This window comes from Takifugu rubripes, chromosome 7 (assembly GCF_901000725.2).
Source record: "Takifugu rubripes chromosome 7, fTakRub1.2, whole genome shotgun sequence".
NCBI classification, from domain to species: Eukaryota; Metazoa; Chordata; class Actinopteri; order Tetraodontiformes; family Tetraodontidae; genus Takifugu; species Takifugu rubripes.
The window spans coordinates 12059514-12087129 of record NC_042291.1 but is presented as its reverse complement, the minus strand read 5'-3'; the positions used below and the strand labels follow the sequence as shown (position 1 = coordinate 12087129).

Here is a 27616-nt window from a genome sequence, read left to right as displayed (position 1 = left end):
GCTAACTAATGTATCATTTCTATGAAATGATTCCCTCAGAGGAAACCCAACTGGCAGCTAATGCAGGTAAACTGGAGCTGATTAAACTCCACGATCTGCTTCTGTGTGGCTCCTCCATTACGTAAATTTCCCCTAATCTCCTTCTGAAAGCCCAACTTTTACTCTCTTACTCCTTTTTCTTGGTTAATAACAATATAAGTTGTGTATATTTTGTAGTTGTACACGTGTATGTGTGTGTGTGTGTTTTCCCCTCCTAGCGGCGTGCAAAGACCAGCGCAAGGCCCTGGAGGTCTCCCAGCACTCCGAGGAGATGGGCCTGATTCTGGGGGTGTGCGCTGGAGGCCTGGTGGTTCTCATCCTTCTGTTGGGGGCCGTCATCATCATCATTAAGAAAGGGTAAACCACCACCCATGGCTGCAGCGTCCGCCCCATTCTGCACCATCACATCCCGCCTCCGCGCTGCTTTCCCTCTCCTGGTTCTGTTTTCGGAGGAATTCAGAAGTCGCGTCCGTTTTCCCGCGCTGAGGTTTCGTAAAAATCACCAAGGGATGGAGCAGCAAGAGCAGCTCTGGCGTCTTCCCCCTCGCCCTGCGCCAGTGGGACCGAGCAGTTCTCACCCATGGCGCCTATCTGAGTGTAAAGTGTTTAATTAGCAGCAGAAACAATTCAATTAGGCGCCTAATTAGAGACCCCAAGCAGAGGGCTGACCCATAAATGAGATGGAAATTGGTAGGGAAAAGGTGTACTTTTGAAGATTATTAGCCGGTAATCCCACAGGTCCACTTCAGACCATGTAATACTCTTCGGTATTTACTTAGCAGTGGTGGCGGCTCCGGGCCAAATTCAGTTTTAACCTGTTAAACAATATTTGGCTGAAAGCTAAAAAGTCCTTCCATTTTAAACGGGGAGTTCCAGCTAATCATTCGGGGCTGCGATTGAATAATGTTGGTCTCATGAACTGACAACTGATCTCTGAATTTGCAGCGTCGGGGGGAAAAAAAAAAAAACTTGTTTGACCCCCGAAGTGTCGGGCTGAGACGTACTTAATGGAAGGAGAGGTGCGTTTTACCGATCTGCTCGGGTCTGGCCTGTCGGCACCTGCTCGAACTCGTTCTGCGAACGTCCTCAGTCTCACTGTAATCGATGCGTTCTGCCTTCAGCTGACGCGGCTTTTACCGCACGTCTCGTCTTTCTTTTGATTATTTTCCTCCTGCCCCGCGTTCTCGCCAGGAGGGACAATCGCTCTTACTATCCGTAAGTGATGCCCCCACTCCTCATTCTTGTTCCCAGCCATCGTTTACGCGCCTTTGTTCCAGCTGCCAGTCATTTCTCCTCATTTGTCCACACTCCTCTTGCTCTATTTCCCGTTTCTCTCTGTAATTCCACGTTTTATTGGCTCCTGATCAGGAAACCGGTCAACATGAATAAGACGCCCATAACGTACCGGCAGGAGAAGAGTCACCTGGGTTCCATGGAACGTAGTTTCACAGATCAAAGCACCTTGCAAGAAGACGAAAGGATGGCCCTTTCCTTCATGGATGCCCACACCTGTGGCACACGCGGTAGGACTGATGTCGTCTGGGGCGTGTTACGAGACGCTCGTCTCCGCACGCTCAACTCAACACGCTCGTCTAATTTCCATCCCGTTCTGTCACAGGCGACGGCCGTAGTTTGGTGAACGAGGCCAGCAGCCTGCTGGGAGGGTCCCCGAGGCACCAGTGCGGACGCAAAGGCTCGCCCTACCACACGGGGCAGCTGCACCCCGCCGTGCGCGTGGCCGACCTTCTCCAGCACATCAACCAGATGAAAACCGCCGAGGGCTACGGCTTCAAACAGGAGTATGAGGTGAAAGGGCGCTTTAACACTCCTCCCCCATGCCCCGAGCAGACGGCGACTATCACACACTCTGACAGCGCACGCCTGCTTCGCTCGCCATCGAGTATCCAGAGTTTTGACGTAGTTGAAGGTGAAACACAGCATTAATACTCAGTCTATGTTCTGTTTTTTACTTATAACTTAAAATCAATTATTAAACTCCGTCTTTTGGTTGCACAGCAGCTTGACTGTGCAACAGCAGCAGCCGGGGGCTTCAGCTCTAGAGGGTTTTTCTGTGCTTCCATGGCAACTGGAAGGCTTCATCTCTGGAAGTGGTCCTAGTTCTCTCCTGAGGCCTCCTCTCAGATCCAGTTTGTCAGTCTACCTGTAAATCTGTGACCCGAGGTCATCTTTAGAGGCTTGCCAAGTGCTTTGCTCTCGCTGCGGAACAACGGCGGCACAACACCAAGACTCCCCCACGTGTCCCGGGCGCCCTGCTCAAGTCAGCGACCGTGTGAAAAACAAACCTTGTTTTAACCTCCCGCCGCCGCGGTCGCGCCGTTTCATCCTCAGCTCGGAGCGTGTTGCCCCAGGGCAAACTGTGCACGACTGTTAAATCCCTGTTCTGGTTCACGCTCTTCCACATCAGCGTGCCGACAGATCTTTATATATTTGATGAGTGGAGGGTTCTTTGCAGCTGAGTCCATTATTCCTCCTTAACATTTCACAGGGAAGTTAAGCAGGACACATCAGGAGAAGATCAGGAAAGAAGGATGCTGTCCTTTCAACCAAGCAGATGGATTCGTCCTGTGCTGGGAGACAGATTGATGCTTTAGAGGAAGTCATAATCTAGCTCCCATAAACAGAGAACTGGGTGCCAACAGAGCCTGTTTCAAACTCAAGGCAACTCATAGTGAGTTACATTGTGCTCTGAGGACCGGTTTCCAGGTGTTAGTGAGGGGGCCACGGAAAACTGGTGGACGGAAGAGACGGATTCATTAATGAGGACATGAAAAGAACACACAGATAATTGGATGATGGTATTATAATGACGTCGCGAACAGGGGTGACAGTTTGGGACCCCGTGAAGGTGAACGGGTGATGAAGAGCCTCAACTTTCCAGTTCGACTGTCTTTAATGGCCCTGCTGATGGAAGCTGGTGGGGAATTAGCGTGTGTTGTGGCTCAAAGAGGCAACGTTAACTCAAAGAGGTCTTAAGGAGTGCAGAGGGAGGCTATCAATCCTCCGCTGACATCATCCGTGTGCCCTGCGCACCACCCACCGCAATTAATTAGCGAGGTTAAAAAGGCGCCAGTATCGCGCCGATACCGCTGTATGAATAAATCATGGTCGCCAGGGTCTGAAGAAGACCTCTGCCATGACAGAAGGCCTAATGAGGTTCGCAGTCTCTGGAGCTGGTTTAGCCGGTGAGCCTGGTGTCTGCAGAGGGAGAAGAAAAGAAACGAGAATCTGGGGGGGCAAAGGAAGGAGACACAACAGGAGGAGTGTGTGTAAGAGGAGCCTTTAGCTCCTGTGGCTCATGTCCTCCAAATGACCTTGTCATAGCAGAAATACTGTAGTATTCACATCTGACATGAGCGGCAGATAAGAGAAGATTTGAAATGACGTTTTAGGGAACGATGCCCGACCAGCTTTAATCTGCGTCACAACTGTGAGGGGAGCTGCCGGAGGTCCAGTGTGGTGCACTGTCCAGCGCGGGACTTTTCATAAACTTTTAATTGCCCTTTGTACAGCAGCGGTGCTCCGGGGCTCGATTCGGATGAGTGAATGAAATACACACAATGAAACGAGATGAAAGACGAGTGGGAGAAAAGTCATCTTGCACTGCGCGCTTGAAAAAGATAAAAGCAGGTGGTGAAAACACAGACAGCGATCGGCTCTCCGTGGCTTTATTTTGGAGAAGTACCGGGGGTGCTGCGGCAAATTCAAGTGTTGTTGCCCCAGCAACAGGTGGCTTTCAGTCCATGAACATGCTTATGGATGTAAATGACTTCAGGATTTGCCTGCCAGAGGCCCGCGGCGCCGCAGGGTTTTAGTTCGCCGTTGGATCATGTGTGCAAACATGTTGGTTTTCCAAACATTGCCAACCCCCCCCCCCCCCCCCCCCCCCCCCCCCCCCCCCCCCCGCTGCTGGAGTGGCTGCTTTCTCACATTGCATGTTTCAAAGGGCACAACGCAAGGCCCAAACCCTCTGAGCAGCTCTGGGAGGCTGAGGATCAAGCTCGCACCCTGGGGTATCCATCCTGCGCGCCCACGTCTGGTGGGTTAATGAGAATAAAACGCCGACTTTTGCCTCCAGATAGCGGTTCTCTCCCCTTGAACTCCTCTGGCAGACTCGTTAAACTGTCCCCCACAGACAAAACACCCTCCAAACAATCAATACACACCCCCCTTTTTTGGATGTTTTTTTCCATTATGAGGAGAAAATGTTGGAGTCTCACAGCAGCAGGTGGACGTTTTCCCTTTTTTTCCGCGGTGATCCACGTTTGTTTTTTTAAAATTTGAAATTTACAGTCGGCACGTGTCTGCAGCTATCTTCTTTCCATTGACGTTTCTCTTGGTTCCTCACTCGTCTGGATTTTGAGCAGCTCCAATCGCATCACTGCATTTTTGGAAGCAGTGAGGTTAAAAACCCGAAGCAGCAGGCCGGCGTGTTGCAGCGTAGCGGTTACCGAGTGATGCTGACATCGCCGAGGGCCTCGCCCCCTCTGTCGCTGTCGCCGGGGGGAGGAAACCACACACGTAATGAAACCACAGGGGGGTGTTGATAACGCGTTGAGATGTAAAACCTGAAAAACTGGAGTAGCATCATCGTCAGTGGCACCGTTTAATCGCTCTTCCACAGGTCAGCGCCATCTCCTGCCCCCCCCCCCCCCCATCCTTCTGAAGAGTGATGGGAGATTCAGAGGTCGGGGTCGTAAGTTATGAGAGGAATGCGGCAGACGGCGAGCAGAGCGGCGGGGACGCTGATGAAAATGAGGCACTCAGAAAGAGCACACAGAAAGAGTCTGAGGAGGGAACATCTGAGGAGGGTGTAATCCCAGCGAGGATTTGGCTGTTTGCTGACTCGCTGTGGGGGGGGGCTGTGTTGTAATCCTCCACTCAGCATGCAGACTCGGACAGGGTTTTTGCCAAATTCTTGGAGTGACAGAGAACCACAGGGGGTAGACCGGTGTGGGTATTTGTGTCGGCGTGGGCGTGTGCTTGTTTAATCGTTTATTCGTTTATTTTTACTTTGTTCTGTGATCTGAAATGAGTGTGTCCATGGGGGTGTGAAAGGGGGGCTTATGATGATGTGCTGGTTAAGTGCATGCAAATGGGTGGATCACAGAGGATTGAGAGCCGTGCTGCTGAGTGATGTTTTATAAGAAGGTGTGAGACGGCACCTCCGCTCCATCCACATAAAGAGCGTGTAGAGAAAATCTCTTGATGCTAATTTTATGTGCTAAATTCAGTTGTTTATGGCCAGTTGTGTAACTTGGACAGGATTAGCTCCAGTGGTTGTTAATTAATGCAGATTTATTAATATTTTCTCCTTAAGAGGAGAATTAAATGTGTTTTGGAACAATCTGGCAGGTTCCTGCAGGCGAAAAAACCCAGCAGAAGCCAGAAACGGTGAAAATTAGAAATAGTCTTCAAAAAGGGTGGATTTAATTACAAAGTCAACATTGGTTCTTGACCAGCCAATTTCAGGTGGGCGGGGAGTGACGGTCGTTCAAGACATTAATTACTTAAAAAGCCTCAAAAAATATCAGCATATCCTGCATATTAGCTTCATGCTGGCCCCCCCCACCCCCCCCACCCTAGCTGATGCAAAGGTTCGCGACCTCTACATAAGGACACTGTAGATATGACTCAACTGCAAGGCATCATGGGGGTTTTGACGCAGATACACAGGACTGAAGGTCACGTGTAAAAAGACAGAAGCTGCGAAATGTTGACAATTTATAGGAGTTTTATGAGCCGTTTTCAGACGCACCGCGAGTCTGTCAGAGCTGAAAATGAAGACAAATGAGACGTCCGCGCCGCTGACGGGAGCGTCCGTTGACGCTCCACTTCTCACGCCGTCATAAAAATGTCTTCCACCTTCTGTCAGGATGCTGCGTCTGTCCGTGCGTCCTTCAGATGTGGTGATCTGGATTAATTCTCCCAACATCCAGCTTTAGGTGTCACGCAGAGAACGGTGATTAGTTGTGATCAGAGCATCGGTTTGCCTCATTAATGGCGTCTGGTCTTCTCCCGTCTGCAGAGTTTCTTTGATGGCTGGGACTGCACGAAGAAGAAGGACAAGACCAAAGGGAGGCACGACACCTTGCTGGGATGTGAGTCCTCAGGACGTGCTCGCAGTGGCTCGTTTAAATCCCGTCGTTTCCCATCAGCCCTGTTTTCTTCCCATGTCTCAGATGACCGCCACAGAGTCAAGCTCCACCCCCTCTTGGGAGACCCCAACTCGGACTACATCAACGCCAACTACATCGACGTAAGTCCGCTCCCACGTCTTCCCTCCCTCCGTTGCCTCTCACCCCGCGCAGAGCTAAAGTCCATCTCATCCTCCCGAGCTCACCGGTCTGCTGGCCCACTTTCACCTGGAGCCTTTTCGTCCAATCAGAGAAGCAGAAAAGCAGCCGTCCTGATGGCGCTTCCCCTGTGTGGTTCTGTCAGTCTCAACCTGAGAGGAATAAATGCATTTAAAGCCCAGTGGAGCAGATAAACCATCCACAACCCCCCCTAAAGCACATGTGGCTGGATGTGATTCAGCGTGTGCGCGTGTACATGCTCGCGTTCATGACTCTGAAGCAGACTGGAGGACGGTGGACGTCCACGTTGAGACGGCAGCAGCAGTGAAGTTAATAACAAAGGAGCTCAAATGGAAACAAAAGTCACGTCAGGGGACGTCTGGCGTATATAGCTGATGTGATTAGATTTATTTTTCATGCTTTTCGGCTTTAAACGCGGCGGTCTGCACGCGCACGTCGCCGGCCAATAAGAGGTTTTAAATCTGCCGTCTCTCTAAACCTTCGTGAAAAATATATCCGAATAAAACAGTGAGAGAAAAGTGTGAAGTTGAGCTGATTTTTTTGGCAGATTCAGGTCAAATTCTCTGGTGGAGTTCCCCCGACATGGCTTTGTTTCCCGCCCTTTATTTGTGGAGAACGGCGCTTTCAGAGCGCTCGCTCCGGCGCCGGCGCTCTCGGCGGTTACTGCGAGGGTGTCCATTAGTGCTTTGGTCACAGAGGTGCAGGCGAGCGAGAGAAAACACCTCTCAGCGGTCGACTTCGGTGTCAACGGCGTGACCACAAACAATCCGTCAGAAGCGTGTTTGGCGGCGCCGCGCGATCGTGTCGGCCGAGGTTAAATGGGAAAGTTCTTACCTCCCCGTGAGTCATTACCAACTGCTGCGGTCCTGAGGGACGGCTCGGCTGCGGCTTCAAACTGGAAACTCCCCGGCAGTCACCCGGTCTGTACGTACCCATAATGCAACAGAGGCTGCGACCGACACGCCACCATCTGATCTTTGGACCTCAGCGGGCACTAGATGGTGAAAGCCCCAAGAGCTCCGCGGTCTCACGCGCCTCCTCCCGCCTGCTTGTTGCCGTAACTCCTCTTTACCGACTGCTTCTTTCATTAACCGGCCTGTGTGTCTTCTTTTTCTACCCCCCCTCCCCCACTTCCTCGACCTCGGACCCTGTAGATTCGGATTAACAGGGAAGTAAGTACTTCGCTGCTCATTGTTATGCCTGCCATCGCTCTATTTCTGCTCCCCCTCCACAGTTTTTTTTTTTACTTCCCTCCCCACTTTGCTGTTGGTGTGTTTCAGGTCAAACACACACACACACACGCACACAAAAGAGGCAAAATATGCCTCCTAAACCTACAGATTTCAAGCGGACATTCAATAAGATGGCCTGATGTCCCTGACAGTCTAGCGGGGAGGAATCAGGAAGTGTAGTTGCTATGGTAACCGTCCAGTTGGAGGCATAGTGCCGATGAGGCTGAGACTTTGCGGGAGAGTTGTGTTAGCAGGCAGGTGACGCACCGCCATCCATGACTCATGTATCAGGCTCGACATGTTTGAAAGACGCCTTCCTGAAAAACAGAAGGGAAAACAACCAAATCAGATTGGGACAACGTGACCTGCGACCACCCCCCCACCAGATTAGATAATCCGCCTTTATTTTCAGGAGCGCTTCCTTTGAACATCTGGTCCATCTCCTCAGTGCTTGAAAGTCCCTCCGGAGGCCTTCTGTTGTGTTTACTCCCATCCAACTTTTGAGTTTCCATCTCACGGTTCATGTTCTCCCCACATGCAAATGTCCGCCACGTGTATCAAAGGCTGTCGCCTGCTTTGATCTGACGGTGGGCCGGACTTTGCCGTCCACGACGCTGATGATATCTCCCTATTCCGAGATATTTTCCCACTCTTGTGCCTTGAGTGGAAGGATTCAGCGTCAGTTATTTCTGAGAGAATAACAATGGTGGTCTTGGTTCCTGAATAAATCATCCCATGCAGCACGCACTGCATTTTTAAAGAGACTTGGTTGGTGTCTATTGGGCAGCACACTGTCACACTCTCTCAGGGACTCGGGAAGTCAGCCCGTCTGTCTCACTGCTGGACTTTATCCAGAAATGTATCATTCGTCTGTCGGTGGAGACGGCGTTCTTCCACACGTTGGCCTTAACTGTTCCAAACTTTGGCGTCTGTGAAGGCACAAAGCTGTTGATACCGAGGTCAGACGGCGCCTGAAAGCGAGATCCGATGTACAACTCAGAGCGGTAGAGAGTGTGTCAGTGTGTGAGCAGAGTGCCAAGATGAAGGGGGGGGGGGGACAGAGAGGTGACACGGTCCCGTACAGCTGTGCCCGAGGCGCAGATGGCTTACTCAGCATGTCATCCCTCTTCTCTCTTTCAGGGCTATCATCGATCCAACCACTTCATCGCAACTCAGGGTGAGTAGCCCAGCAAGGCTGCGTGTGTGTGTGTGTGTGTGCATGCGTGTGTGTGTGTGTGCATGCGTGTGTGTGTGTGTGTGTGTGTGTGTGTGTGTGCATGTGTGTGTGTGTGCATGCGTGTGTGTGTGTGTGTGTGTGTGTGTGTGTGTGTGTGTGTGCGTGTGTGTGTGTGCGGTACACGCAACCTGTTTGGATCACATAAGCAGCCCGGCAGGATGGATCGCGAGGAAGCCGCCGATGATTTAAGAGACAGACCTGCTTAATCGGGCTTCTCCATCTCGGGGACCCGCTGCGATGGCGGCATGTTCGCGGCTGGAACCTTCAGCCCCCCCCCCAACAGTCCCTTCATGACATCACCTCTCCACCAGCACCCCCACCCCCACCGAGAGAAGCTTGCCAGGATGAAGCATCAGCAGTGTTTTTTGTCTGTTTTCCTCCTCACCTATCCGGGTTTAAAGCGGGTCATCTTCCGCCTCGGCTGCTGTTCTCCCTGCTGCGCAGCATTCCCGCGACCTTTATTAACGGCGCAGTCTTCGCAGATAAGCGCTCCGCCGCGCGGGGAAGGTCACTGTGATGCACAATTGCACAGCAGCACGTCTCTTTGATGTTTTTACTTTTTGCTTCCCCCCCTGCAGGACCTATGGAAGAGACACTGTACGACTTCTGGAGGATGGTGTGGCAGGAAAATTGTTTCAGCATTGTCATGATTACTAAACTGGTGGAGGTTGGCAGGGTAAGTGCATCGCTCCTCATCACGAGTTTAAAGCTAAGGTAGGGATTCTTGTCTTTATTTTATATAATATAATTATTCTGTATAATTACACGACAAAGCTAGCGGAGGATCCGCTGTCCTGCTGTAGACCCAGTCTACAACCACGCCTTCTGCTTCTTCTTTAAGAACTTCTAGGCTCCATCTTTGAGACCTCCGGTCTTTTTATGTAACCCGTAAAAGTTTCCAACACCAATCACATTATATTGATTTTTCCATCTTTACTTGATTTGGGATTGCTCTCCCTGTGGGCATTAGCAAGGCCGTACATGTCTGTAATGGTAATAGCACATAAAAGGTGCCGTGAAACAACATAAAGATGTCATCGTAGCCGCAGATCTATGGCGCCGGATGCACAGGGTTAATGGCCACTCCGCCGCGGCGCTGCTATTTTGCGCCGCACATAAATACTTGCGTTGTATGAATTTCTGCCGTGGGCTTTATCTTTTGTGATTGTTCCAGGTAAGAAAAATGCATTACCTCCTGGGTGGCTAAAATGAGCCCGCTTTTATTTCGAGCAGTAACACCCCATCAAGCCCTGCTCTTCATCCCACATTTTCTAGAACCCTCAAAAAAAACAGGCGGTAGGAGCGAATCCACAAAACACCTCCGATAATGAAAGAGAAATTACCTTTGTTGTGTTGTTGGAAAAGGTGTCTGCCCTTCCATTCATTACGCCTCCTGCCATTAGGGGATCGTTATATTTTCAATTCCTCTGCACCCTGAGATGAAATATCTACAAACCGATGGCTCTTTGTCCCCTCCACATCGAGCCATTTCCATCTCTTCACCACATCAATATTAACTTGATGTTTGCTATGAATTAAGAAAGTATCACCAAAAACAAGTAAGGGAGCATATGGGGGGGGGGACACAACAGACTGGCCACCACTCAACCAAAGGGAGAAAAAGTAAAGACAGATTTGGGTGTCTGGACTTCAGCTCGTGCTATTCCTCCCAGAAAACAGTGGCAGGATGCTTGAAGGTCAACGGTTGTGTTTCATCTGGAGGGTTCTGTCTCTTGAAAAGTGAGGCTGCAGCAGCCTCGCAGTGGTCTGCTTCATTTTGAAAAAGAGGCACATTTAATCTTCACAGCAAGGTGAGCGTTTCATCCCTGCTGCTCCCTCTGTTGCAGGAGCGTGAAGTTAACCAGCGTTGCTCTTGTGCTTGAACAGGTGAAATGCTGTAAATACTGGCCCGACGACAGCGAGATGTACGGCGACATCAAAATCACGCTGCTGAAGACGGAGACGCTGGCTGAGTACACAGTGCGCACCTTCGCCCTGGAGAGGGTACGTTCATTAGCATTTTATCTGTCCTGTTTTACATTTGTTAATGCGCCCTGTAATATACTTGAAATTAGAAGTACAACATGTATAGAGGGGATTACATACTTGCTAGGATTTACCGCTGATGGGCGCCAAGGCCGTGAGAAGAATTAGAGCCGGCAGATACGCAAATTCCCCTCTCGTCTCTTCAGCGCGGATGCAGGGCTGTTGTTGTGCCCCCCGACGGCCTCCATCCTGCCAGTCTCCTGGGAGCTCTCACTTCAGAGTGACGATGGTTGCAGGAGCACGGCATAATCAACAGAGGCCCTCCGCTGTCACACGCTCGCACGTATTCAGAACCTGGTGACGGCTTGTTTCCCCTTCTTTTTTTTGAGCTCCCTCGACGCGGGATCTTTGCTTTGCGTCACTTTTCTTTGTCGGGGAGGAGAAATTGCTCTGTGGCTGTCGCAGCGTCCCAGCAGAGGGATGAAACCCGACCCTCCGCAAGCCAAATCAGCGACAGCAGTTCCTTTCTGCATGTCTGTCTAGCGCCAGATGCTAATATTAGCTGGCCCACACTCACGCTGAACCAAGAAACCCGTCACATCCATCACAGACTAGAACACGTCTGTGGCCTACAGTGCTTAGGATGCATTTAAATGCAACAGTTTACAGCTAACACATAACGTGTACCTTGACAGAGGGGATACTCGACCAAGCACGAGGTGCGTCAGTTCCACTTCACTTCCTGGCCCGACCACGGGGTGCCGTATCACGCCACCGGGCTGCTGGCTTTCATCAGGAGGGTGAAAGCTTCCACACCTCCCGACGCCGGCCCTGTGGTGGTGCACTGCAGGTAACACGACACCCAACAAATACCAAAATACTGCATTAGCAGAGTAGAAGGGGCAGCGAGGCTTCCCGGGGAGGGGGAATAGTGAAAACCTTCCCCCCCCCCAACCCATGGAGAAGGAGTCACATTTGAACTCAAATAGTCTGATCTTACAACATGTTTCGATGTCCAAAGGAGCTGCTCAGATCCACCTGGTGGCTCTGCTCGAATGCTCAGGAGCCCCCAGTAATACGTTTTATTAGGTGTTATTCTGTGAAGTTGTAAAGTAATTACCTTCAGAATGGAGACGATGAAGGAACATCTCGGGAAAGTGGACCGCGGACATAAACTGATATTGATTTTCTTGAGGTCTGCCCGTGTTTGGGTGGCAAAAATGTGTTTTTCCGTCCGCACCTGTACGTTTATTGCTTCGCCTCTTGCACCGTTACGACCGATGCTTCCTCAAATAAACCGAGCGTCAGCCGTCGAGCTCTTACTGTATCAGCAGTAAATTACAGGAGCGGAGCGGACCATCTATGAAATGTCTGTTACAGCCTCTCGCAGCAGCTCTCCTCACACTTCAGGCCACGCCGCCGCAGAGAGCAGCGTTTGATTGGTTATTAAAGGTTTATTGTCCTTAAACGATCCCTTTAAGCATTGGAGATTATACCCTTAATGTAGCTGTACAAAGCTCCTCTACGTAGCAGGGCCCACACAGATACGTCGCTGCCATTAAGGTGTTTACGGCTCAGCTGCGAACGTTTAACGGCGTAAACGTGTAAAATAAAACCCGGTTCCCTCTCATTGCAGCGTGGGGGCCGGACGCACCGGCTGCTACATCGTGCTGGACGTCATGTTGGACATGGCCGAGTGCGAAGGCGTGGTCGACATCTACAACTGCGTCAAAACCCTCTGCTCCCGACGCATCAACATGATCCAGACGGAGGTCAGGCCGCCATCACTCGCATTATCGCTTTATAGCAGGAGGGTTTTAAGTGTTTGTTTGCCCCCCTTTTGTTTTTAAATTCAAACAGCGATGTGATTATACACCCCCCCTCTCCCCCCGGGACTTATGGCGAGGTCATTGCGGCAGTTTGAGAGAAATGACTAACAGCGTGCATTAGTCTGCTGGTTTTATATGTGCAGATGATTTGCATATCCAACCCTTGTTATGTAAATACTCCTGTTTATTACAGCCGTAGTCGTTTCCAAGGGTGTTTGATTAAGTGCACGGCGTGTGTTTGTTTACCTTAATGCATGCATTCTGCAGCACTCAACAAAGATTCCAGCACATGTTTAATTCAGAGCAAACACAGTTTTATTTGCACCTACACGCGCCCTTATCTGTTTCCCCTCACGCTCGCCCTGATTAACGGCGCTTCTCACACGCGCGTCCTTTCAGGAGCAGTACGTTTTCATCCACGACGCCATCCTGGAGGCCTGTCTGTGCGGAGAGACCGCCATCCCCATGAGCGAGTTTGCGGTCGCCTACAAGGAGCTGCTGCGAGTGGACTCGCAGAGCAACTCCTCGCCGCTGCGGGAGGAGTTTCAGGTCAGATCTTTGCTGGATGCCGTTATCGTGGCCGTGAATCTCGGTATTATTCGGTTCAGACATGCAGCTTTATGACCTTGGACACGTAGAGAGGAAGTCCAACGCCCACACGCCGCAGTAGCTACCCCTCCAGCTATACGAAACTGGTCCTGCTCAAGGTTTCTTCCTGTTAAGATATAGCTCTTATGTAAATAATTGTTTTTGGACTGTTAACGGTCATAATAATAATGAGATTAAACAGACAATGATGCGTTTGCAGCCTTTAAAAGAAAGACTGAATTGGCTTTGGCTCTGGCTCTGCTGTGTTGTGCACGTGCAGCAGGACAGTTGCACAACTGGTTCAGGACATTGACGTGCGCAGCCTGCAGTGCACAGCAGAGCGCCGAGGAACCGATCCCCACTGATAAGAGAATGAGCGTGTTCCATGTGTCCTCCCTACATCCAAGTGTTCCCGCGCTGCCGGGGCTCTTTGATTCCACGTGCACGTCGCCGGCGTCTGGGAAGGCTTTATTGGATGGTGATGAGGAGCGAGGAGAGCCAGCTGTGCTTCCGTACGCTTTGCTTCTCCTGGTCACCTCCCTCTGTGGCTGCAGCTGCACTGACTCCAGCTTTAGCATTTCAAAGTAATTCTGGAAAAGGGCCTCTGCTCCCGCTTTTAATTTCATACTGTTTTATCTGCGTATGAATAATATAAAGCCGCAGTGTGTGATTAGGCTTCTGTACCGTAGGTGGTGTGACACTGTGATTACAACCTTCATATGAGAGAATCCTACACGCGCGGCTTTGATCCTGTAACTTATCCGTCTGGCTCGCTTGTTGAAATCTTCTGTTTGCTTTTCACTTTTGTCAGCCGGCAAACAGCCAGCCGGGATCACCGAGAACAGCACGGGACTGATCTATTATTAATGATGGAAATACTTATTTTACGTTGTCTAATGTAATCACTGCCGAGGAACAGCGAGTTCATCAAAGAAAATGAGTATTCAATATTTCCTTTTGAATTTTAAACCTAATTACTTTCCATTTAATCAGGCGCTGGATTAATTTATGCTCTATTCTCTCAAGTTTGTCAGCTTGATATTTGGAGTATTAAAGAATCCTTTAATTAAGGCGATTAGAATCTTGCCATCGTCAGTCCTGCCACCTTCTGTCTCCTCCGCGGCTCCTCCTCCTCCTGACTCCTCCACCGATTCTCTCTGCTCTGACTTTTAAACTCTGCGATCACGCTGCCCGCCCACTCGCTCCCGGCCTAAACGTGCTCGTTTTACAGACGCTCAACTCGGTGACTCCCCACCTGGATGTGGAAGAGTGCAGCATCGCCCTGTTGCCCAGGAACCGCGAGAAGAACCGCAGCATGGACGTGCTGCCGCCCGACCGCGCCCTGGCCTTCCTGGTGACCACCGAAGGGGAGAGCAACAACTACATCAACGCCGCCCTGGCTGACAGCTTCCACCGCCAGGCGGCCTTCATCGTGACCCCTCACCCTCTGCCGGGCACCACGGCCGACTTCTGGAGGCTGGTGTTTGACTACGGCTGCACAGCCGTGGTCATGCTCAACCAGCTCAACCAGTCCAACTCAGCCTGGGTAAGGTCCAACCTCCCGTCCTGGTAAACTGCCTTTCCTGTCCAGCTGAAACGGTTCCCGCGAAAGTACATTTGTTAGTTTGAGATGTTACTGCAATTTTCTTCTTTTTTTTTGGAAGAGATTTCACAAGAGATAAAGGTTTGTTTTTTAAGTTATTTTGAGCTTCAGCTGCAGAAAAGAACTCGAAGGCTCAGCGAGACATTCAGGTGTCATTCAGGAAGCAGTTCAATAATCCTCAAATCTGTTCAGAACGGGAGAAATCTAATCTGCAATCTCACGGATTCTGAGCAAATGAAATAGCTCAAAAGCTCATTAAAGACGCACGGAAACGAATGAGCACACCGTCACGCAATCAGGCCTGAATTAAATTAAAGCATTTTTTTGGGAAAAACAAACACAAAACCCCTAATGTCCTCGCATGGACTAATACAAAGCTCCAGACTTCCAGGGATCAGCATCTTTTAAGTTGCATTATTTTGTCGTCCAGTAATTGGGATGTCCAATTACTGAGCCGACCTTCGGTGCCCGATAAACAGACGAGAGCGGCAGCACAACAACACGGCGCCTCTGTTTCCATCGTGGTGTCTGCACTAACGGACAGACTCGGAATAGACTTAATAACACCAACTACCTGCAACCTGGAGGCGACACTAGACTAGCAGACAACTGCTGCTCTCTCAGTCAGGATTTAGTGCCGCTTTTGTCCATATATTTGAAACTTGTGCAGGGGCGATCCATAATCTCCTTACTTTGGATTTAATGCACTGTAATTAATGTGCATGAATAAAGCAGACCTAAAGCAGTGCTGGGGTACGTCATATCATGGCGTTAGGCGGCAGGTTTCTCCTCTAAATAATGCATGTCTAGAAGAGGCTCCACTTTTAATCAGTCAAATTAGTTAATTTCCCACAGGGAAGGGGGGGATGTATTCAAAACAGCCCCACCAAATAAATCATGGTTAATATTTATGTTGTGTGGTCAGCTTCTTCTTTCTTAGATCAAATATTTACTTTATTTGTCAGAATGAAAAGTGTTGAAATCCGAAACCACTCCGATGTAATTGTGGGTAAAGTTGTTCTGTTTGTTCTTTGGAGTCCACAGACAACAGAGTTCACATGTTCGGCCCTATTTACTTGACTTAGACACCCATTACCTCTGCAGGGCAGCAACTTTTTCCTCCTCTGTCAACAACCCTGGGGGGGGAACCTCAGAACTATTTCTCAATGCTCTTAAGCGCTGACCTGAAATGTGGGAGGGGGTTACTTCAACCAGAGTGTTAATAAGCTTTAAGATTGGAAATGGACAGATGGATGGAGGAGTCCATTTGTGGTAGGCGATGCTAATGCAGATGACGCAGCCTCTGTGCTGATTTAGCAGCCAAATTGGTGTCGATTTCATGCCCTGAAGCTGGGGACAAATGGGGGTTGCTGGCAAAAGACAAATGGACGCAATGACTGTGGACAAGGTAGTCGGATGGCTGTGGGCAAACTCTGCCCAGGTTCTCAAACTAAGAAGCTGGAGTAAAGCTGTGGGGGAAGTGGAGAGACTGGAATTACTGGAGATGTCTGACTCACCAGCTCAGATCAACTCTACTGAATTGACTTGTGGAACTGGAGTTTTCCCTCTACTACATTCAGTGTTTTCCTCCCCCACAATGCGACACCAGTGTTGCACCATATTGACTCCTGGTATATTTATCCATGCAGCCCCCGCTACATTTATGCTGTACTTGCCCACCTACGTGCACACTTGCTTAATTCCGTCCTTTATCTAGGACTTAAATCCCCGTTTTTTGGTAGCACGGCCAGTTTCTGAAGATTGCGTAAGAGCGTTTAGTTCCCGATACCAGCTGAACCCACGCCACCTCCCTGTCCCTGTCTCATCTCCTCCTGCAGCCCTGCGTGCAGTACTGGCCCGAGCCCGGTCTCCAACAGTACGGACCCATGGAAGTGGAGTTCCTGTCCATGTCGGCCGACGAGGACGTCATCACTCGCCTCTTCCGGGTCAAGAACGTGACAAGGGTGAGTCAAGTGCTTACCAGATGGATACGCTTGGATATTGATGTTGTTTTGATACCCAGTCCTTTTCCTCCATTCATGTGAGAGTCTTTTTTGCCGAAAAGAAAACTTCCAGACGAGGCTGTTGACACGAGGGTCACTCTCGCCCGTTTTCAATTTCTTGTCCTCATTGCCTGGACGGACGTCGTCAGCATACCAAGGAGGGCCCCCGCTCTGTCATCGGGAGAACACACGCCATCTTTTCCGCTCCCCCCCTTTTTCGGGCTGCGGAGCAGATCCTCTTCCATGAGCCACGTCGCACATTAAAATGGTTCCTGGCATGCGGAGAATGAGAGAGACCTCATGAAACAAGCGGAATAAAAGTGCTGTCAGTGTCTGTCACGCTAGAGGAAGCACAGGGGAGGAGAGCTCAGCCTCTCTCTTTAAATCCCAGTTGTGTGTGCATATTTATGAATCGCATCTTTTGTCTTCGAACACTTGACTGGCGATCGTGCACGCGCGCAGGTACCATCGAAGCCCGGCGCATTTGCATAAGCGCCCGCGTGCGTTCATCTCTGAATCGCTGTCAGCCAATTATGGAGAGAATATGCATGCGGCGGATTTCTGGAAGCCATTAGACACGGGGAAACGGAACCGTTGATTGGCGTCCTCGGCCCGCCTGCGGGTGACACCCGTCAGCCGCCACCTCCTCCCCCGGCCGGCCTCCCTCTCCACCATAGAGCCACCTAAACCTGCGCGAGAGAAACGCCATTATTTACGTTTCCTCCGTGTGACAACACCACACGTGCCCAGGGAGTAAAAGACAGAGGAAACGCATCGTCAGCACAGGCAGGTCCGGGTGTAGTGAAACAGAATCCCACCTCAGCGGCGGTAATTCCTCCTTGCATCGTTGGTGCCTTTGCCGGCCCAATTTGCATGACTTACAGCTCTCCACTGGTCCTTAAGAATCAGGTTACATTCTACGGAGCGGGGTTATGAACACGCAGGGACCTCTCTCGCGCACGCCGCGGCCCCCGCCTACACCTGCGCGCTCGTAGATCTCGCGGAACGAGCACAGCCGAGAGCGCTGAAGCACAGGCGTAACTGCCGCCACCGCCGGGAAAATGGAGTTACAGCGTGGACTTGGGAGGACTCGGAAAGGGAAGGAAACGTCGCTCGGTCTGATTGTTCCCTCTTGTGTTTTGTTTTTTCTCTCGCCGTATTTAGCTCCAGGAGGGCCAGCTGGTGGTGTGTCAGTTCCAGTTCCTCCGCTGGTCGGCCTATCGCGACGTTCCCGACTCCAAGAAGGCGTTCCTGAACCTGCTCGCTCAGGTGCACAAGTGGCAGAGGGAGTGCGGGGAAGGACGCACCGTGGTCCACTGCCTGTAAGTAATCAAGTGCTTTAAACTGATACGGGAAGAGAAGACGCCGCCGCTCCGAAAAGGTGTTAAAGCCGCACTTAATGCAGCCAATCGGACGACCAACCTGCTGGCGCGCGCTCTACATCCCGCTGTTATCCCGATCCCCCCCAGCACCCACCCACCGGTGAGAGGGCATCCATCCCGCTCATTGCCGACCCGTCACACGTACATCCTCGCCGTCCCCATCCAGGAGTGCATCATTCAGCGCTGTCACACAGCGTTACCCACGACAACCAGGAAAGAGATTATGGAGATGAAGTCAATTAGGACCTAATACTGAATGTGATGGTTCTCACTACAGTAAATCCCGGAGCGCCGGGCCGCTGATGACAATTGATTGCCTTAATATTCCTTATGAATGCTCCGGAGGCCGCTGTGCGCACCTTCCTCGCGTTCGTCTCAGGAGGGAGGAAGTGGCTTGTCCTCCTCTTGTTTATTGATATTGCCTTTCATTTAGGAGGACTGGAGCAATCTTTCCAAAGAAAACGCCACGCCGTGGGGGAGGGGACTTCTCAATTTCCTCTTTGTTACAGCTTTTCTCGCGTTGTTATTTGAGCGCTCCGATGCTGTTTGCTTTCCGGATGAACATTATAAAATGCCTGTTTTTCCCTGAGACTGCACAAACACTGAAACGCGCTTATCAGATTACACACACCGTGCCCAGTTTGGGCTTATTGTTTTCCAGAAGGCTTTTAACCATATTAGAGCAGCGGGGGTTGGATCCATGTCTGACGCACATGTGGCTGATGTGCAGTTTATTCCCCGTTGACGGTGCAAAACGATTGGATTGGATCAGATCACATCATGTTAAACCGACACAGCCAAACCTAACACAGCAGTTCTGGGCCCTTATTCTGCATCCATTTAAGGGGGGAACAAGGGGAGGTGAGTGGAAATGGCTTTGAATTGGAATAAAAGCCGAAACTGTAGGTCACCAAATGCCACAGGACAGAAATGGAAGCGTGAGACTGAGAGGAAGCATCGTCCTTAGGTGCTGTTTTCTGTAATAATGGCCAGTTAAACACAGAGCAGCAACAGGATTCATCATCCAGGGTCGGTGAATCACTGTTATTCTTTGGCAAATTAGACTTTTTTCTTCCTTTCTTTTATCCGCTGAATTTGTCTGGCTCGTTGTGGGTGTACGTTTGGCTTTTCTCAAAAACAGAAGTTTTGCCTACTTTTGTAACTTTTTTTTTCAAAAGAGGAAAGCGGTAAAAATTGTGATTCAAGCTAATCCATCTCCTAACCTCCCCACAGTAACGGTGGCGGTCGCAGTGGGTCCTTCTGCGCCTGCAACATTCTGCTGGAGATGATTCAGTACCAGAACATGGTGGACATCTTCTACGCCGTTAAAACGCTACGCAACTGTAAGCCCAACATGGTGGAGTCTCTGGTGAGTGTTTCTCTCCACAGAATATTAAAAAAACACCACAGTTTAGATGATGAAATTCTCCTGCTTTTCCTCAGGACCAGTATCGATTCTGCTACGACCTGGTCCTGGAGTACTTGGACTGCTTTGATGGGAGATAGCAACTAAATGGTCACCGCGGCAGCGGCCGACTCGCTAGAGATTGTTTGATTTTGAAGCCTCCCAGTGACCCCTCCCCCTCAAGGTCTCGGCCCGCGGGCCCGGCTTTGAAGCGGCTGCAGCCGAAGGAGGGAGAAGAAAAAAACCCGCTTCTGAAGTGTAACCTTTAATGTACAGCCGTGTTTCCTCCTCGTCGGTCACGTTTCTCTCTGCCGACCCTCCCTCTCTTTCTTCGGGGTGCTTTACTGGCGCGGTCTTTGACACCCAAAGGTTTCCTGCAGCAGCAACATAATACCAGGAGCTGCCAAATGGACCCGTTTATCCCGAGGAAGGGTCGCCCTGCCTGGGTTTCACCATTTTTATTCACACCGTGAGGAGGGGAAGCGGGGAGATGAGATTTAGAGGAAGTGTTTCTTTTCTCGGAGGAGCAGCATCCTGCCGAGGTGGTGGCTTGACCTGTGTAACATACCATAAACTGCCTTATTCTCTGAAGACCGATTTGATTAAAAGATACATTTATAAGGTTATAATGTAAAAAAAAATAAATAAAAAAAAATCAAAAGATGCAAGAAGAGATTTTAAAAGCAAACCGGTTTGTTCCGGTTTGATCTGAAATGTGTTGTGTTTTTCCATGTTTGTGCTGGATTAGCATCTGTGCTATATGTGGACCGCGCGGCTGTTCCCGCCACCGAGGGGGAATTTGATCACTGTTGCCGTGAACATCCCAGTGACTGACTCCCGACACGCGCCCACGTGCACGAACTGTCATATATGTACGGCCTCAGCCACCCCGCCACCAGCGATGGATGGTGTGATGATGGCTCAGCCAAGAAGAGAGGAGTCGGGGGACCGTTGCCCCCCACCTGCCGCCGCCGGCTGAAATGTGATGTTTCATTAGCACCATTCACGTTGCGGGATCGGGTGTGTAATCCAGCGTGGCGTTTGATGTAAATGTGAACTGTCAGAGCCGGTTAAACCAGTTTAAACTTTCAGGGACTGGGACCATTCTGGCAGTTTGATAATTAGATTTGTTTGAGTGGTGTAGGATAAATAAATTAAAGGCAGGGGGGGTTCACCGCCCCTCTTGAGTCGTGCCATCAATATAGTGCTGAGCATGAAATGAGATGATGGCAGCTTAAGGAAATCCAGTGTTTTTCTTCTAGATTCCACTTAATGAAAGAGTGAATTAAAAAGGCGGGTTAGCATTGACAGGTGGCCAGCACGCGGACGCTCCTCCCTTTCTTTGGATTTTCAGAGCTATGATCCTTTTCTGAGGCTTTAAAGGTGAATTACCTGAATCCTAGTGCAGGTTCTGTTGGAGGTCAAAGGTCAAGGGGAGGGGCCTCTGTTTTGAAAATTGAAGAGCCGTCGGTGGGCGAACTCTGGCGTCCTGGTGGGCGAACCAGACGGTGTGGAACACAGGAGGCCACACCTGGACGCTCTGAAAGGAACGTGTACATACTGATGTATATGATGTTCTGTGAATACATGTGAATACTATATGTTTGCTGAGAATTAAGACGTAACAGTACGCCAACGCTACGTAACCTCCAAGGTGAATGTGCTGTAAACGACCATTTTTTTCCCTTGTGACTTTAATGCAGAACTTGTAACAATAGGCTGACTCCCCCCTCCCCCCTGCCCCCCCCCCGCTTTGCATTCCACTTTGCGCCATTGACTTCGACCGCTGTGTTTTACGGAGAGCGTGCGAGTCGCCATCTCCGCAGCTTTTAATTCTGTCTGCATTCTGTATTCTTGAGCTTTGTATTTGTGGGGGGGGGGGGGTTAAACCAGAGGGATGGAGCTATGTTGTGAGGTCAGGAAAGGGGGGGTATTCAGAAAGAGAACAATAAAAGGAAAAGGGGTGAAAATGAGACATGTCGACTTGTTCTTCTGTCGGTTCATTTCAAGCTTGGAGATCCTGTGGGTTCATGATGGGATGTCAACGGGAGCAGCTGGACGAGGACTTCCTGTTCCGACCCCTCCTGTGGTTCCTCATACGAAGGTGTCGCGTTAGCAGTCCCCTCGGCTCTGAACCACATCTGCCATTCGATCTCTCCTCTCTTTTTAATCTATCACCTTATTCCTTCCCCTTCCCTTCGCCCGCCCGCTCTCCTCCTCCTCCCACCAGCTCCCCCTCCAGCCGGCCTCAGCTCCTCCTCCATCACATTCATTTCTCCCTCTCATCTCTCTTCTTTCACCTCCCCACCCAGAGTAAGGTGACTCCAGACCTCAGACTTCCTCTAACACGCTCGGCCACATTGAATAATGAAGCAGAGCAGTAGAAGAAGCCAGACTGATCGGAGGAGAGGTCTCCTGGACAAGTATGGTCACCCTGAAGGGTGACACGCTTTGAAAACCCTTGGAAAGGGGACGTACATGGACACAGGTACTCAAACACCGAAGATCTTTTCATTTTTCCATCCTCACCTACTGAACTCCGGCCTTCGTCTGCTCGTACCTGTCCTACGTCCATGTCCTGTGATGGTGCGATGGTGTGTCCTCCCCTTCTGGGTTCTGTCTTTCCTCTCTGGGCTTCACGTATCCCGTCGCTCTCAGCTTCTGTGAGGCACGACGGCGATTTTCTTTGGCCTTTTCCAACATGGTCATCTTGGATTTTGCACTTTATGACCTTTCTTTTCCCAGTGTTGGAACAGGTCGTTTGACGTTGACACGGAACTCTTGATTTGGATTTTAGCGACTGTGATATTGAGGCCGTCTGATTACAATTTCTGCCATTGCATCATCAAAAATGTTTGTTAAAATAATACTGATGAAATATCTTAAAAATATGCTAGTTTCCCGGATGAACTGAAAACCCTTTGACTCAGACTCAGTGTTACAGTATAAAATAGCCACGCCTATATCGGGTTTGCATTCTTAGCAACATGGTAGCACAATTTAGATCAATTATGTTGAGAAGTGACCATCGATAGAAAAAAGTACATTATACACACACCTACACACAAACATGTCGTTGAATACATTCTATTGTTCCTGGGGGTGATCTTGCCCCCAGCCTCACTCGTTAAAGGGAAGGAGCACCTATTAAAAATGTGGCTGCACGTGCACGCTATCCTGTCCCTTCACCTCGCTCTGCTGGAGATTTTAGCAGACAAGCAGGTGGCTGCGTTCAATGGAGCGAGGAAGGAGAGGAGCCGGCCAGATGGCGGCGTCCGCTGTGTTTTCGGCGTTCTCTGCTGCCGCCGTCGTCTTTAGTACAACTCTTATCTCTTTGTGCTCTCAATTTGGTTCCCATGGACGACGGGAGCGAGGCGAGCCGCTGATGGGTCCATCCCAGCGCGCTGAGGCGGGCAGGGAGGCTGAAACTGATAACCGGAATCAGAGGAGACGCGGACGACTCAACCGTTCTTTTCCTTTTTATCGTGCTAACCTTTGGCTGTGATGAAACTCCACAGCGGTTTGGTTCCATCACGCACGCCCGCCTTGAACTCTGGAGGCTTCGGGCCGTATCAGCCGGTGGCCTGAAGTCCAACAGAAGCAAAGGTTTTTAAAATATTCCTCCCGCTCCTGAACGCAACCTGATGAGCGAGCGAGATTTGGAGAAGTTTCCTCGCTGATAAATCAGCGACTTCCAGGCAGGATCCATCTCTGCGGACCCGTCTCTGGATAACAGCCCAATCTCAGCCCGAGCAGAGACTGATGGTGTTTTGCTCCGAGGATAATCTCAACTCAAGAGGCGCCGGGCCTTGAGGGTCCTGGGGAAACGCATGTGAGTGATCTGGTGTCAACGCGCACCCTTCCCAGGCCGCGGCAATAAAGCATCTCCCAGCCGCCCGTAATTTTGAGAGATGGACTTGTAAAAAGGTCAGCGGTTTGAGGGACTGGCTGAGCGACTGGATTTATCCTTCGGTTTATTTAGAGCAGAAAAATGGGGCCACGTGTGTCGGACTGACATCAATCATAGCTGATTGGGATTTTTGATGGATGCGAAGGACGGAAGTCTTCCCTTTGGTGCTTCTTCCACAGTTGAAATCACTTACCTGGGAAAATTAGACACCCAGCAGTACTTTTGGACGGTTTCATATTTTTATGATGAAAAAAAATCAGTCGAATATGCTTCGATGGAGCCAACAGGCTCATCCTTCTAGTGTCCCTGGAACTTTTTTGCCCACTTTTCTTATCTAGCTTTTGTTCCCTTCTTCTCTGTCTGTGCTGCCATCTTTCGTAAACGCGCCCGGTTTCTTAATTGCGAACTTCCCCCTTTCGCATTGAAACTGGTAACGAGGCGACTAATTCAAAGACGGGGCTCCTTCCATCAACCTTCAAGGCAGATAAAGACTTCCTGCATGCTCATTACATCTCTGTTATCGTCCATCCATCTTTTTCTGCCTCTCTTTTCATCCTTTCTCCTCCAGCTCCGGCTGGAATAGATGCAGCCGCGGGACGACAACTGCGCGAGCTTTAGTCCATTAACCTCGGGGGAGAACCACAGTTGTCCTCCAGAACTTCACCTTTCCTCTGCAGGGCACAGACGCGAGTGCACGTGATGCTGAAACCCCGACCGTCTCCTCCAGCGAGCGTACGTCTTGCAACACTCCCCCTCCTCGACACTGTCTTCCTCAACAAACCTTAATCACACTCTGTGCACTATTCCTGGTTATTGTTGGACCAAACTGGTGCTGGGAGTGTTTCACCCCTGAGGAAACATTAGAATTCTTGAAGCTGCCAAATCGAGGCAGCGAGTGCAGGCATTCAAAGATTCTGTTTGTGGAGTTTATCAGCTTTGTTATTTGACCTTGGTTAAACGGCTGTATTTCTAAAGTAGCTCTGAAGGGGGGAGCTCAACATACAGGAGCCTGGGAGAAACACCAGCTGAGGATAAAGTGGGGGGGCTCCTGTTAAAATATAATAATGTAATATCTCAGCTTGCAGTTTATTTAAATCTAGAGACACATTTAGGTGTCAGTGGAAAGATAGAAGATGCTTTTATTTTGAAAAGTGTGGATGCGCCGATCTCTTTCAGCACAGCAGGGGTCAAAAAGGAGAGACCTTTCTGATCAGATGGTGCTGATTAAACCTGATAGTGATCAAATTGACAGATAAAGAGAGGGGGTGATCGACGGCGGAGCAATGATCCCAGCTAGACTGGCGGAGGAAGTGGGGGAGCCCTGGAATTGTGACGCTTTTCGGCTCCAGACATGTTGCTTCGGTTCAGACTCACGGCTCCGATGCATCTGGATTCTGAGCGCTGAGAGCTGTTTAAAAAAGGAGGGAAACCATTATCATCCAGTGCACACACGAAGGGCACACAGCCAAGGTTAAAGTGGAGCTGCCGGAGCATCAAACTCTACTGCCAAATAAATATCACAAGATAGTTTGTCCAGCGTCCAGGGAGGCGACTCATGGTGAACTAAAGGCTGCGACGCCATGGAAACCTTCAACATCGGCTAAAGTGGACACGGGACGACCTCTGCACAAAAGATAAATAACTGGAGCCTTTTCTAAGCAAGCTCTTTTTTATTGACAGCTATTATATCGGTATTTTGTTTTTAGTGAATTTATTATGATTTGAGGCTCCAGATAGCCCTCCCAGAACCCCCCCCCCCCCCCCCCCCCCCCTTCATGACCCTGATTAGAATAAGCAGCAATTAAAAGAAAATCAATGGATAATATGGTAATTACCAGTTGTGTGTGTGCTCACAAATCTGCATAAATGAACTAACAGATTCAATAATAAATGCTATATTCATGTTATATTTAACAACAAATGTCCCGACTCATTACCGAGACCAAACACGCAACATCATCATTGCAATAATAAACACGGAATTCTCTGAGAAGACGCGCACGGACAACCCTCGGAATACTTAACAAAGCTCTCCTTGTTTTGGGGAGAATTCTTAATAGGAGCGGTGTCAGAGATAAACCGCATATTTAATGCAATTTAAGACTTTGCATCTGCATATTTCATGAAACTTGACAAGCGGAGCTGAATTTTAACTCGGCGTGATGCTCCAACAACCGTTTGTTAATCCCCCCCCCCCATCCCTCCTGCAGGTGGGTGAGATAGACTACAACTGGCTACAAATTGGTCTCCGGGTTTAAAAGTCTCATGTCCTGGCAAAAAAGAGCAACTGTCAGCGTCGCGTCCCCGTCTTTCACAACCTTCAAATATAATTAGAGGGAGGAAACAGCCTTTTCCGGCTCCATCTTCCCTCCGCTTTACCATTTATCGCCGTGTCTGGACCACGGAGACGCGGGGCTTATGCTGTCATCCACAGAGCAGCGCTCCTCAGCTCTAAGCCCAAGCAGATGCAAAGTCTTTAATATTTCATTCCCCTGGTCGGGTGGCTTTCTACACCTTCAAGACAAAAACCAGGTGTAATGTCTGTAGACTGCTGTCAGACAGGAGAACAACAGAATAATCCATCAGGCTGTTTTCCTTACATTTGCTTATCTCGCCCCCCCTTTTATCGGTTTCTCTCCTGCGGTTGCAATTTCTTCCCTGCTTTTTAATGTCTTCCTACTCTTTTCCCCCCTCACAGAAACTTTATCTTCTCCCCCTTTAGTAAACATTGCCTCGCTCCTCTCTCTCCTTTTTGTCCTCTCCTCTCTTCTCTGGCTGCATTTCACCTGTTTTGTGTCTCTGGGGCCCCTGACAGCCACCGCAGCGTCTGACCGACCTCTTGTCAGCTGTCTGCTCTGCTGCGCGTCTGGGATGACGGGGTCGTGACAGGATATGAGCAGATGTGTTTTTGATGTTGTGTCACTCAGAAGAGGCCACTTTCACCGGTGTCTGGGCCCTCATGTGGTGTCTCTGGAGGGTTCTGTTGATGCTTTATGTGGCGTTAGCACAGTTAGCATGCTCAGGCCACTGATATCTGTCATACAGTAGCCTCGGTTACACCTTTCATCCCTTTAAAATTACTTTTTTTTGACAGAGAAGTGGTTATGTAACTGGTAATGTAATTCTAAACTAAAAATATTCAGAACAAAGGGCACATTTCTGCTTCTCTTGTAAGTCCAAACTGAGTTGGCCCATTAGAGGTTCCGGCACTACACCCCTATTACTGCTGCTGTACACGCAATGCAGAGACGAAATTAGCATGATTATTTTGGTTTGCATCCTCTTCAACTTTGACTGTGGAGAAGAACAGCAGGAGAGGAAAGAGGAAGAGCAAATGACACAGGTGTTTACAGTAACTGAGCTGAGGGGAGAGGCCCTGTTTCAACAGTCCGCTGATGCGCCGCGCTGTTCCTAATTCCTCGTTTGATGCTAATCTGCTGGAACGAGAAGGAAAGCAGGGAAACAATGAACCGAGCGGCGGGCTGCTCTGAGCCTGACACGTGTTTCTAAAGTGTAATTACCACGAATGGCCAAATGTTGGCCCCCATCATGGATGAAAGAGCAGCCGGTCACATGACTTACGGTCTTGTCCTCCCATTGCAGATCGTCTCATGTCGTCTTTTAGGAGGACTTCACCCGGGGCAATCAACAGCGTGGGAGGGGGGTAACTCTCGTTATCTGTTGTTTATCTCGTCTCTTTTATCCTAATGAGACCGCGCACAAACAAGGAGCGTTCACCAAACGGATACTGAGCCAATGTTGGACAGCAGGAGCGTGAGGGTCTGTGGACAGATCTGGGGTTGGTTCTGTGGTTTACAGGAGACTGACGTGATTATGTTCACTCATGTGTTCAACACATAAATAAGAGTGGTGGGTCGGGCCAGGGCGGGTTCATCCGCTTCAAAAACAGCGGGGGGGGGGGCTTATTCCACAGTTTTTGAGGTTTTTAAGCTGTTGCATCAGGCTGGTAATGGTGTTCTTCAGCACTCTCATGTGGCTCACTGATAGAATGCTAATTGTGTCGTCTCCATGACGGCGCCGATAGCGGTCACTGCGGCTCATCCAGC

General features: G+C 50.0%; 1 protein-coding gene across 2 annotated transcripts in view; it reads left to right on the top strand.

Moving 5' to 3' along the window:
* ptprub (protein tyrosine phosphatase receptor type Ub) overlaps window positions 1-21614 on the top strand; it is a 100895-nt gene extending 79281 nt beyond the window's left edge. The window contains exons 14-30 of one of the 2 annotated variants that reach the window (XM_029838485.1): window positions 258-396; window positions 1408-1562; window positions 1658-1845; window positions 6086-6158; window positions 6240-6316; window positions 7529-7546; window positions 8747-8783; window positions 9422-9519; window positions 10731-10847; window positions 11525-11679; window positions 12466-12601; window positions 13058-13207; window positions 14478-14792; window positions 16688-16813; window positions 18017-18174; window positions 19468-19603; window positions 19678-21614. In XM_029838485.1, coding sequence (XP_029694345.1) covers window positions 258-396; window positions 1408-1562; window positions 1658-1845; window positions 6086-6158; window positions 6240-6316; window positions 7529-7546; window positions 8747-8783; window positions 9422-9519; window positions 10731-10847; window positions 11525-11679; window positions 12466-12601; window positions 13058-13207; window positions 14478-14792; window positions 16688-16813; window positions 18017-18174; window positions 19468-19603; window positions 19678-19740 — 2141 coding nt within the window. In that variant the 3' untranslated portion in view covers window positions 19741-21614. The remainder of the gene's footprint in view (window positions 1-257; window positions 397-1407; window positions 1563-1657; window positions 1846-6085; window positions 6159-6239; window positions 6317-7528; window positions 7547-8746; window positions 8784-9421; window positions 9520-10730; window positions 10848-11524; window positions 11680-12465; window positions 12602-13057; window positions 13208-14477; window positions 14793-16687; window positions 16814-18016; window positions 18175-19467; window positions 19604-19677) is intronic. The other variant, XM_011605552.2, reaches the window with a different exon arrangement.
* The last annotated feature ends 6002 nt before the right edge of the window (window positions 21615-27616 follow it).